Here is an 11,951-nt window from a genome sequence, read left to right on the forward strand (position 1 = left end):
AAAGACAAAATATACTTCATGTTTATTAGTTTCATGAAAAATAGAATATGTATACATTGACATGTTTAGTTGCAATAACAACTAGAATGGCAATATCATTATTGAGAACATCACTGCACATATTTTGTGTCAAATTACAAAAAATACTTAAACTGGTATAAGTAACTAATTAAAAACAGAATGAAATTTTGATAACTCGAGGTAGGCTTTATGTTTCAGCTACTGGATTTAAAAAATGAAGCAAAAGGAAATTGTGTAACCGGGCGAAAAACTATAGACTGCAATATAAATTGAAAAGGTTATTAAGGGTTTAATTTAGCAATATACACCAGTTTTTCTTGAGTAAAATACGAATAAGAAATTAGACGAAGTTAAGTAGTGTGTAATGTTTTCTACTTCTGTGGTACAAAACACTTAATTATACAGTACAAACTTGGATACATAAAAACAATCAGAAAAAATGTAAGCTAGGCCAGAACTGTAACAACAGCACTCCTAAGAGTTTTCAATTTTTAAGGCAGTAAAACTCACACAGTAACAATATATGCATGTTACACAGGTTATTGGTTAAATAAGGTGATTCTTTGCTGGGCTCAAGTACAATGTAAACACATCCATATGCTGGGTCAGAAAATATAACACTGCAGTAAAATTTCTTTATACACTCATTATTTAAATATAATAAAATATTTTGCTGTTTTATGGCACAGCTATGGTTTACAGCAGTAGTTCTCAAACTGTGCGCCGCGATGCCCTGGTGCGTCGTTTCAATTTTCCAAGGGCGTCGCAGAATAGTTCCGTTTCATGTTTTTTGTTGTTGTATCAATAAACACAATTTCAATAATAAGTTTCCTCATTAACTTTTATTTGCTGGTGCGTCGCAAGTCGACACAACTTTTCCAGAGGCGTCGCAACAAAAAAAGTTCGAGAAACACTGGTTTACAGTTAAAGAAGAGAACTGGGTTTTCCCATTTCAGGAATACTTTCGATTATTAGATTGTAAACAAGTTCCTTGTAAGTAACTGGGTGGTATTTGAGATGTTGCGCATGTACAGAATCTTCCCAATACTTCTTAGTTGTCTCGCAACCTCTTTGCATAAAACACTGATATGCATAATCAAATTTTTCCCTTGTTGTCATTGGGTCACCAACACATGACATCATCAAAGTGGGCACAACTGGTTGCTCAAACAAAAATAGGTGCACAAAATATTCATAGTATCGACAAGTAAACGGACTTGTTAAATAAAAGTATGAGGAAATAGATGCCCAAATGCATAAACTGCCAATGTTTGAACTGGCAACAATGTTTGCAATGGAAGTTGCATAACCCGCTGGATCACTAACAACTGGACTGTCCATAAACTGGCATCGTATATTCTTTTCTATGACTGAAAACATTTTTTGGTTGGTTTTAAAATGATGCATAATCAAGCTGTAGTAGTAACATCCGATTGAAATACCATGTACAATTATTGGACAACCATGTGGTCCAATTTCTTTTTTTAACTTGATGAGAAACTGTAAAGCATCCTTTATACCACTTCTGGGCCATATAAAGCTCATTAAGCTTGGACACTTTAAAATGACTTCTAGGCCAAGATCCTGGTACATTTTTGAATACTTGCAAGTTAATTGGGGGCTTGAACCGAGCCATGTTAACAGCACAACAACAGGCTTTCGTGTCACCGAATACATCATCGGCTACCACCTGGTCTGCCAGAGCCAGTGCCTTCCACTTTAAATCATACAACAAAATATGAAACCTTGTAACCTAAATCGTTATGCCACGCACTTAAAACTTTAATGTTAAAACACGCGATCAAGTCATGCACAATCGTAATGTACGTAACTGCGAACTTTGAACTGTTACATAACAAATCCAAACATGTGCTTCGCGGTGTTGCTACTTGTGTCTAATCAACCATGACCACTAAACCATACGACATTGATATCATATTTCTAAGCTCATTTTCGCGAACGAAGATTAGGTATCGTAATGGTGCCTTGTGTTTGTAGTTTATTCATAACCCAAGACGATTAAACAAATCTTAATGAAAAATTACACATATTTAAAGCAGAGTTTATATTCATGGGGCATGAAGGTTTTGCACCAGTTTTTTTGGTTCTGTATTATAGTGCAAAAGTTTTTTTTATTAATCCTGTAAAATGCTAACAATTGCCACCCCTTTTCCATGTGTGACAATTAATCCTTGCCTCAAGTATGATAGCTTGGAGACTTTCTGGATGTAGCATTACGAAATTACAACACTGTAGCGGCCTCTCTCACTACCGTTATATCGTGTGCCTTCATACTACAGCGAACCGGACAGATTGCCTTCTTTCTCTGACTCTCGTCTTATGCGGCGTATTCGCTCATTGTGTTATTATGGGTCACCCCCTTTTTTTTTTTTTCTGTCTAACGCTGGTTCGTGAGACGCGTTTGGTCAAGAAACAGTGCTTCAAATTTATTCAAATTTACAGAGATGTTAGTTAATAATCCAAATTTGATCCTCCTGAAGTTTGATCCCGCTTGACCCAGCGGTTCACCCACAGGCCCCCGAAACGGAAATTTTTTAACGCTGGTTTGTAACACATGTTTGGTTAAGAAAAGTGCTTCAAATTTATTCAAATTTGGACATATGTTAGTTATCAATCTGAATTTGATCCTCTAGAAGTTTGACCCCGAATGACCCAGCGGTTCACCCACAGGCCCCCGAAACGTAAAATTTTTAACGCTGGTTTTTATCGCTCGTGTGGTAAAGAAGGAGTGCTTCAAATTTATTCAAGTTTGGACATATGTTAGTTATCAATCTGAACTTGATCCTTTAGAAGTTTGACCCCGAATGATCCAGAGGTTCACCCACAGGCCCCCGAAACGTAAATGTGTCTAACGCTCGTTTGGTCAAGAAAGACACTGTAGGCAGAAGTCCCAAGAGAGTAACTCACTGGTTTACGATAGCAGAAGGGCTCAGCTTGACGTCGGACAGACGTTTTACGAGACGTCGTTTCGGTGACTAGAAATCAGCTGTATTGCACAGCAATGCTATGTCGTTTTATTAAGTTATCACTCACATTTTTAGTTTTGGCGAAGGTTTTACACCTATGACGTGTTTTAACCTAATAACCGTGCTTCGGTTTTGTATATGTCAAGAAAAACTTTGTTAATCAAAGTAAAGATGAAAAAATTAACTTGACTTTTTTGCCAAATAAATGTTGGTTTAAATGCTCGTTGTCAGGTTGGCCGCCGCATCATCACGGGTTACTTAAGGTCAACTAGTCGGTATTACAAACACAGTTCAGAAATTTCTTCATAACGTAGCGTTTTTTGACAATCAATTTAGGAGTCAATACTCAAGGCATGTATAAATTAGGCTTAACAGTATTGTTGAACACGAAGGGCGGCGTGCTATTGAAAACGGTGTCAAAAGGTCAAACAGTCGTTTGGCGTGTGCACCCTGAGAGGTTACTACAGGCCAATGGTATTCGTTTTGCGAAACAAAGTTAAATGAAAAACAATTTGTTATGTATACACTTGTAGCAAATTGCTTTTTAATTTAAAGTGTCTGTAACACAACTGTTAAGGCTTTCTAAAAAAATGTGTTCAAAACCCGACCTTGGACGACAATATCTGGGTCAAAGCAAGAGATTAGATTAAAGTATTTGTTACGTTTTTTAATGTTTTTGTAATTACATGACAATAATAGTGCAAAAAGAATACGAACATTTTTTTATTGTTGGGTTAATGCTTTCTAAAAAATTGTCCTTAAGAATCTAAAAATCACCGCAACACTTGTTTACCGTAAATCTGCACAAACACGCGTGTGGGGACCCATTTGTTTTTGTTTACAAAAACAATCATATGTGTAGATCAAATGATGTGTATAGTAAATTGGTAAATATCGTATAGAATATATAAAATGGAAGTATATCAGAAAGCCACTCTTCTAGTTCTATTACGATGTACCTCGAATAAACACCTCGCTACAACACTGGTAAACACACAAAAGGCAAAATATACTTCATGTGTATTAGTTTCATGAAAAATGGAATACATATACATTCGCATGTTTAGTTGCAATAGCAACTAGAATGGCAATATCATTATCCTGAACATCACTGCATATGTTTTGTGTCAAATTACAAAAAAAACCAGAAATAAGGATAAGTAACTAATCAAAGACTACAGGATTTAAAAAATAAAGTAAAAGGAAATTGTGTAATCGGACAAAAAACTATAGACTGCAATATCAATTGAGAAGGTTATTGAGGATTTAATTTAGCAATATAAAACAGTTTTTCTTGAGTAAAATGTTGTGTAAAATACTAAACAAATGAGACAAACTAGAAGAATGTTTTCTAGTACCACTACAAGACACTTACACAGTACAAACTTGGATACATAAAAACAATAAGAAAAAATATAAGCTAGGCCAGAACTGTAACAACAGCAACTCCTGATAGTTTTCAATTTTCAAGGCAGTCATAATTTCACAAAAACAGTAACAATATACATGTTACATAGGTTATGGTCAAAAGTGGTGATTCTTTGCTGTGCTTCAGTACAATGTAAACACTGTAGCGGACTCTCTCACTACCGTTATCGTGTGCGTTCATACTACAGCGAACCGGACAGATTGCCTTCTTTCTCTGACTCTCGTCTTATGCGGCGTATTCGCAAGTTGTGTCATTCTATTACGATGTACCTCGATTAAACACCTCGCTACAACACATCCATATGCTGGGTCAAAAAACATAACACTGCAGTCTAATTCATCCAACAAAAAACTTTATTTGATCATGATAAAATATTTGGCAGTTTTATGGCACAGCTATAGTTTACAGTTAGGCCCGATCCACACTGGTTAATTGCTCGCACGCACGATCGCTCGCTTGGCTTGGAATTGCGTCGGCGTTAACCACATTGTCTACTTCATGCTTGGTTGACTGCTAACATTTTGTCAAGACTAAATGATATGAAATCCCGCATAAGATTATTAAACATAATTTTTCCTGAATAATATTTACTTTATTACTCATTGCTATATATTCGCTGATCTGTGATTACTAGCTAGCACAACATAACGAGTTTAAACATTATCTGGTATTTATGTAACATCGTTTGGGATACACAAAATATATCAAAGAACATATATATGCAGTTTTACTAACATAAACACCATGTGGCTCAACCCCTGCATAGCAAATTCGTTCACTTTTGCCTGCACGCGCTGCCCGAACAATGGATTTTCAATTCGGCTGCGAGCGACGCACGCAGCGTGAGATCAAGCTCGCGCCGCCTGCGGACAAAACATCAATGAACAAAGATCGTGCGAGCAGTGTGGATGGGGCCTTAAAGAAGAGAACTGGGTTTTCCCATTTCAGGAATACTTTCAATTATCAGATTGTAAACAAGTTCCTTGTAAGCAACTGGGTGGTATTTGAGATGTTGCGCATGTACAGAATCTTCCCAATACTTTTTAGTTGTCTCACAACCTCTTTGTACAAAACACTGATATGCATAATCAAATTTTTCCCTTGTTGTCATTGGGTCACCAACACATGACATCATCAAAGTGGGCACAACTGGTTGCTCAAACAAAAATAGGTGCACAAAATATTCATAGTATCGGCAAGTAAACGGACTTGTTAAATAAAAGTATGAGGAAATAGATGCCCAAATGCATAAACTGCCAATGTTTGAACTGGCAACAATGTTTGCAATGGAAGTTGCATAACCCGCTGGATCACTAACAACTGGACTGTCCATAAACTGGCATCGTATATTCTTTTCTATGACTGAAAACATATTTTGGTTGGTTTTAAAGTGATGCATAATCAAGCTGTAGTAGTAACATCCGACTGAAATTCCATGTACAATTATTGGACAACCATGTGGTCCAATTTCTTTTTTTAACTTGATGAGAAACTGTAAAGCATCCTTTATACCACTTCTGGGCCATATAAAGCTCATTAAGCTTGGACACTTTAAAATGACTTTTAGGCCAATATCCTGGTATATTTTTGAATACTTGCAAGTTAATTGGGGGCTTGAACCGAGCCATGTTAACAGCACAACAACAGGCTTTCGTGTCACCATTTTAACTCCAATTACAATAATACATCAACGGCTACCAGCCTACCACCTCGTCTGCCAGTGTCACACAACTAAGATGCAAAGTCGTGTGGTGAAGTGATTTCCTGTTTCTGCTTTGTTTCAAAACGTAAACAACTAAACAAGGAACTAAAAACCGAAAAATATTTTGTAGTAGCTTATTATTTCGCAATAAAGTTAAAACCTAAAAGATTACTGAAAAGTTAAAAGACAGCTGTGGCGTTCCGAAAAAAAATAGGCGAAGTGGAATTAATAAGGGAAAATCCCTACCTGGAAAATGTCAAAAAATGTTTGTTGAGTTTTACGTTACAACTACTGTTACCATAAAATTACATTATTTTTTAAATATGGGTGCAAAGCAGAGTTTGCACTGAAAAAAAAAGTTTCCAATAACATGTCACAACAATTAAATTTCATAAACGTCGAAAATACCAAGTAGCAAAGCAGTGCAATAAACATTAAACTTAGGCTATACACCGGATAGTGCATTTTTTACTGCATTTTTTCCCACATGCGAATATTGGCCATGACTAAGATCATGAGAAGACAAAAATGATATGTTGGCTATGACATCACTGTGAGCAGCACTTTTCGCCTTTTTTCTCAAACACGAATGAGACCGACGATTAAGAAGGGACGCAAATTAGCGAACAGAATGAAAGTTTGACATGGTAACATTAAGTGTCATCTCTCCATGTGCATAAATAGCACGTAGAGTTTCTGGCCTCGAGCTACAAAGCAATCTTTATGGTGCAACATATAATGCGAGACCACGGTTAGGCTACTCGACTTTGGCGGCACTGCTCACGTCAAAGCGCATTCAGGAAATCAGATAGGTGGTATACGCAGTTAGGTCATACAATGTTTCAGAGTTCCATGAGCTACACGGCAACCTGTTTATGACAGTGTAAAAGTCAGCAGTAGCTAGAGTGTAAAAGTGAATAGTTTAATAGTCAGCAGTAGCTAGAGTGTAAAAGTGAATAGTTTAATAGTCAGCAGTAGCTAGAGTAAGGTTGTTGAGAAGACCTGGGCTACACTAGCCTACTGCAACGTTTGTCATGTCAGTGGCTCGGCACCTTTAGTATAGTGATGTACCGAATCGGCGAAATTTCGATTCGGCCGAAACCGAATATTCGGCGGCTTTGCCGAATCAACCGAATCATTTATGACTTCACGCAAAGTCGTATCCTACGCGTTTGACATGAAAGCAGAAGTTTATCTACCAGACAATTAGTGCAGAATGGTTGTGTTTCGTCCGTATTTTAGTTATGTGGGGTTTAACATTGTCCCAACCACGATTGCCAACCCGACAATGGAAAACTGATTTTTTGTCTGCGGTGGGAAAAGCGTCAATATGTCAAAAAATATAATGTTTGACGCGATTTTCGTTGGTACTGAGAAGAAAGGACACGTTTAACGCTTTGAATGGGTGCTCGTAAAAGATTCGGTTTCGGCCGAATCGCAACAAATTATTCGGCCGAAACCGAATCTTTGCAAAAATGACCGATTCAGCCGAATAAATTCGGCAAACCGAATATTCGGTACATCTCTACTTTAGTGCTTCAATAGGCCAAGTGTGACGTTCACAAACGTGGTAAAAACACTACTTTTTCAAAACCAACGTCACAGTCTTGCATATCATTTCTTCTTTTATTAATGTTATTCGCCTAACTGTTGACTTTTCTTGACTTTAGAAGTTATTTTTTGGTAATTTTGTTAAAGTTAGTTTGAAACTGAGAAATGTACATGCAATACAAGTCGTTCGTGTATTTGCCAATTGCCTTTTTCTTATTACTTGGTGGCGGAATACTTGCATGGTAGGCTATCGTTAATCTATATTTTAAAACACGAAAGCGTGTGGATGCATCAATGTAATATATACATGATAAACTTTTATAGCATATGAGGTTATTAAGCTTTATTAATGCTTAAATGAGTGGTTGTTTTAATAAAAAAGAGAAAAATCTTTTTGTTAGCCTTTGCCCACGAAAAATTGATCGCAGTTAAACTGGTTTTCACTTACGTTATTCAGCAGCTTACTTATTACGTCACAGTTCACAAACGTCACTTGAAGCGCGTGCGTATGACTCAGCGGGTCGAAAAAGTCCCGGCGGCCATTTCTCTTCCACTTTTTAATGTCAAACTGTGATAAAGCTTCGAGCAATAATTTGAAACATGACCAGCTATGCATTGGGAATTTGTTTTCGACATTAACGTCATGGTGTGGCGACCTCTCATGCATGTGCATTTCCTAAAGCCCTTTGTGCTTCCTAAACAAGACTGTACAAGGTTTAAGTTTCCGGGCATGTAAAATCAGCAACACAATTTATAGGTTTTTGGCCCATTCTAGGTTCAAATGAGAGGATTTCGCAAAAAAAACGCACCTTAGGGCCACAGTGGACAACTGTTTTGAACAGCAGTGGTTCTTAGCAATCACTTTGGTACTTTTTGGCTATGAGATAACTTTAGTTGTTTTCCCAGTGTAGTTGTAATTTAAAATCTTAATTTTTTGGAACCACCTTATAAGGTTTTGGGGTTCCCATCTTCTCGGTTTGAAGCCCTTCCTGGTCAGCCACTATCTTGACTGTAACAAACTTACGTGCTTTTTTCAGTTACGGAATTGGTCGTTCCAACGGCCGACACCTGGATGAATTTCCTTATATCAGCGACACAGGAGTTTCTGGCCCAGAAAGATGCCTTTTTACACTGGTTATGGGGTTTGGTGCTTTGTTTGGATTTAGTATAATTCACTGTTATTACAAGTGAGTGTTTGTTACACCTTCCGCTCTTTACTGAGTTCTAGACGCCTGACGTTACTCTGTCGTTCTTTTAAAACCCTTGAAAAGTTAAGTCACAGTACGCCAGGCCCATTGAAGGCGCTATACCGAATCAGCTAAGGTGTTAATTTGGATCCCGTGAACCCAGGATTGGGATGCATGTTGACCTCACGACTATTATTCGCGTTAGTTCCATCTTACAACTTGCCTTTATCATGTGTCGTGAAATGCCTAAAGTGCATTATATTATGATGTGCTGTGTGTAGTTGTTAACTGACAGGTTAATTAAACAACCTAACAGTTCATTCAATGCATCAGCGCTTCATGTCAAAAAAATAAACTGTAAAAAAATAAAATTGGTTTTCCATGTCCATGTATGCTGGTAACGCAACAAATCCTTTTAGATACGTAATCGTACATGGCAAGCAATCGGGCCACAATAGAGCAGCATGGTACGCTGGTGTATTTGCTTGTGTCGGCCTTACCTTCGTTGGTTCGTTCCAAGTAAGTATTTGCGATGTTTTCAATTTTGTTCTTTCAATATACGTGGACTTAAAATTTAAACATTACGTTTTAAAGATTAAAAACACGATTTTTAGTATTTCTCATTGAGTGGTTTAGGCATTTTTTCGACAGACATAAACAAGATTTTGGTATTTAGACTTGCTTTGGGCATTAAAATGTCACATTTCCCTCCCAAAGCATTTGTTGGTTTCAATTTATAAATTCGTTTTGATAAGTACATTATCTGTTCGAAAAAGTATATTCAAACTGTTATGTCCCAATTATAGGAATAAACGTTTGAAAGGTATACAGAATAATAAACAATACATCTTTAGTCAGTCAAGATTTATTTGCATTGTCACTTTATCATCACAGTTCCATTGTTAAAGTAAACAGCAAGGACACCGAAAAAAACCGTGTCTCCCACCTTTAGCACCTTTTGATTTCAAAAACTGCCATACAAAGGTCCATTTAATTCAATTGTTTGTTTGTTTTTTGCTTGTAGTGGGATGTCTTGTTAGTTCCACATCTGATTGGAGCGGGTGCCACGGTGCTTGGAGCAGCTGTTTACAGTTGGCTTGTGGTTGTTTTATCTTGGAAACAGCTCGTACCTCACGTTCATGGCAAGGTCATAGTCTGGGTTCGGGCTGTTCTAGCGGTGTTAATCACTGTTGGTACACTGTTATGTATCCTTTGCAAAAATTTAAATTAAATTAATATTCCTGATTTTTAAAAATACATCGTAACCTTTTATAAGATTATTGGGCGATTAAAAAAGGTTCTGTGCAAATTGTAAACCGTTTTCAAACGGTATGATCTCGATTATGACAACTTGACAAGAAAAAACAAATCAAACAACAAAACAATAGCTTTACAACTACTGGATTCTATTACTTTAATCAAAGTTTTAACTTTACCGTTTGAAGTGACCGATCAATGCAAATTTTGTTTACGTAATCTGGTCGTATGATAACCCTCCCAAATCAGTTTTTGGCTAATAACGTCTACCAATCTGTGTTTTATGCTACAGTCTCTTGTATGTAATACGTTAATGGGAACAATTATCAAGATATGTTTTTTATTAACAAAATAGATAATGATTTTAGTGACGGTTAGACTACCGAATTTAAGTGATGGTTAGGCTACCGTTTAATTGTTTATTTGTTATTTTATTTCTTTGACCTGCGGGATATTCTATAGTTGGAATCGGACTTGCAGTGTCGCTAAAGGTAAGTTTGCAGCAGTTTTGTTGTAATGTAAAATAGTTATTAAAGGCAAAAGTGGAAACCACGTGCTTTTACATCAAGCAATACGGCGCACTAAAATAAAAACCGCAAAATGTGGAATTAGATATTTGCCTCTACTTATCCTATTGCCTTCTAATCAAAGTTAAAGTCTCTAAAGTTTAAGGGAAACAAAGTGGAATGACAGAAATTCAAACCTAACATTTTGTTTATCAAAAAGCGTGTGTTATTATAAACAAATAGTTATTTGAAACCATGTAAATCAGTAAACAGTTCAATGTAAATAAAGTAAAACACAGTTAGTATAAATCTACTGAGCCCAAAATACTACCATGTTAGATCATGAAATGTATTACCGTTTAAATTGTTTTTATAGCATGAAGGACCGTACAGGATGATATCCATTATTTCCGAATGGATTTGTGTTTATTCCATTATCATCTTCATATCAACACTGTCTCTTGACTTGCACAATGTCATTGTTTTTAAAACCACAGTTGTATTGGCTGATGAAATATCTGTTGGCACCACAACAAAAGCGCCAAGTCAGGCAGCAGAAGTTACTGCAAATGTTTAAATTCTCGTTTTGAGGTGTTTGATAAGGTGCCAATGACAAAATTGGCATTTTCTTTCTGCCTTAAACAGTATGTCGTACGCTGCATATTCACTTTAAAACAATATGCACGAAAAGCTCGTAATGTCATTTTAAAGCTATTTTTTTAACTTTGCTTGGACTGTTGCATTTGCGCAAAAATATGATTTGAGTTCAAACGTTATTTATTACCTGTACTGGCTTTCTATCACTGTGTTTTGTTTAGTTGTATTGCATTGTGAACCTAGTTAATATCTCAGTGTTTTTGCTGCTAATGTATCATGCACATAATAACCGCAAATACATCAATATCGTGTTGGCTACCTAAATATATTTTATTGGCTATATCATTACTATTTTATTATTTATTTTTTTGCGAATTGACACTGCCAAAACCTTTTCACGTTTAATAAAAATCACAGTCTCGTATAGTTTTCACTATCTTTCATTTACTTTTCATTATCTGCATATTTGATTTGACCCTAGTATTTTTGAACGCAGGTAATCAGTGAACACCGTTTCGACTAAAACGTCATGGAAATACAAAATATACTGCAAAAGATATGAAACTGCATATAGATATAAGCTAAAAACATTTTAGGATTACTTTATTGTTAGTTTATAAAAACAGTTTAAAGCTTTGGGTAGCGCGGTCGCCTATAGGTCTTCTGGACGATCGTCAAGAATTTGCGGTCTACCACAATCCCATGTGATGCGAT

At 36.4% G+C, this 11,951-nt stretch overlaps 3 protein-coding genes across 3 annotated transcripts; 1 reads left to right on the top strand and 2 right to left on the bottom strand.

The window, feature by feature from the left end:
* Nucleotides 1-5: 5 nt before the first annotated feature.
* On the bottom strand, nucleotides 6-2,238 carry LOC145233675 (uncharacterized). The gene has a single exon (XM_080098447.1). It carries the CDS (start codon nucleotides 1,699-1,701, stop codon nucleotides 946-948), a length of 756 nt encoding a protein of 251 aa, XP_079954573.1. The 5' UTR covers nucleotides 1,702-2,238; the 3' UTR covers nucleotides 6-945.
* Nucleotides 2,239-4,011: 1,773 nt separating this feature from the next.
* LOC145234632 (uncharacterized) lies at nucleotides 4,012-6,148 on the bottom strand. The gene has a single exon (XM_080099344.1). The coding sequence runs from the start codon at nucleotides 6,098-6,100 to the stop codon at nucleotides 5,354-5,356; it is 747 nt and encodes a 248-aa protein (XP_079955470.1). The 5' UTR covers nucleotides 6,101-6,148; the 3' UTR covers nucleotides 4,012-5,353.
* Nucleotides 6,149-6,923: 775 nt separating this feature from the next.
* LOC145234090 (DNA damage-regulated autophagy modulator protein 2-like) lies at nucleotides 6,924-11,663 on the top strand. Its single transcript, XM_080098868.1, has 6 exons — nucleotides 6,924-7,932; nucleotides 8,728-8,877; nucleotides 9,297-9,396; nucleotides 9,902-10,082; nucleotides 10,597-10,625; nucleotides 11,017-11,663. The coding sequence occupies exons 1-6, from the start codon at nucleotides 7,856-7,858 to the stop codon at nucleotides 11,215-11,217; spliced, it is 738 nt and encodes a 245-aa protein (XP_079954994.1). The 5' UTR covers nucleotides 6,924-7,855; the 3' UTR covers nucleotides 11,218-11,663.
* The last annotated feature ends 288 nt before the right edge of the window (nucleotides 11,664-11,951 follow it).

Source organism: Phallusia mammillata, chromosome 6 (genome assembly GCF_965637545.1).
Source record: "Phallusia mammillata chromosome 6, kaPhaMamm4.hap1.1, whole genome shotgun sequence".
Classification (NCBI taxonomy): domain Eukaryota; kingdom Metazoa; phylum Chordata; class Ascidiacea; order Phlebobranchia; family Ascidiidae; genus Phallusia; species Phallusia mammillata.

Coding starts and splice junctions, on each gene's coding strand:
- LOC145233675 (XM_080098447.1), bottom strand. CDS start 1,701: ATGATGTATTCGGTGACACGAAAGCCTGTTGTTGTGCTGTTAACATGG.
- LOC145234632 (XM_080099344.1), bottom strand. CDS start 6,100: ATGGTGACACGAAAGCCTGTTGTTGTGCTGTTAACATGGCTCGGTTCA.
- LOC145234090 (XM_080098868.1), top strand. CDS start 7,856: ATGTACATGCAATACAAGTCGTTCGTGTATTTGCCAATTGCCTTTTTC. Junction 9,397..9,901: donor CCTTCGTTGGTTCGTTCCAA/GTAAGTATTTGC, acceptor TTTTGCTTGTAG/TGGGATGTCTTGTTAGTTCC. Junction 10,626..11,016: donor GACTTGCAGTGTCGCTAAAG/GTAAGTTTGCAG, acceptor TTGTTTTTATAG/CATGAAGGACCGTACAGGAT.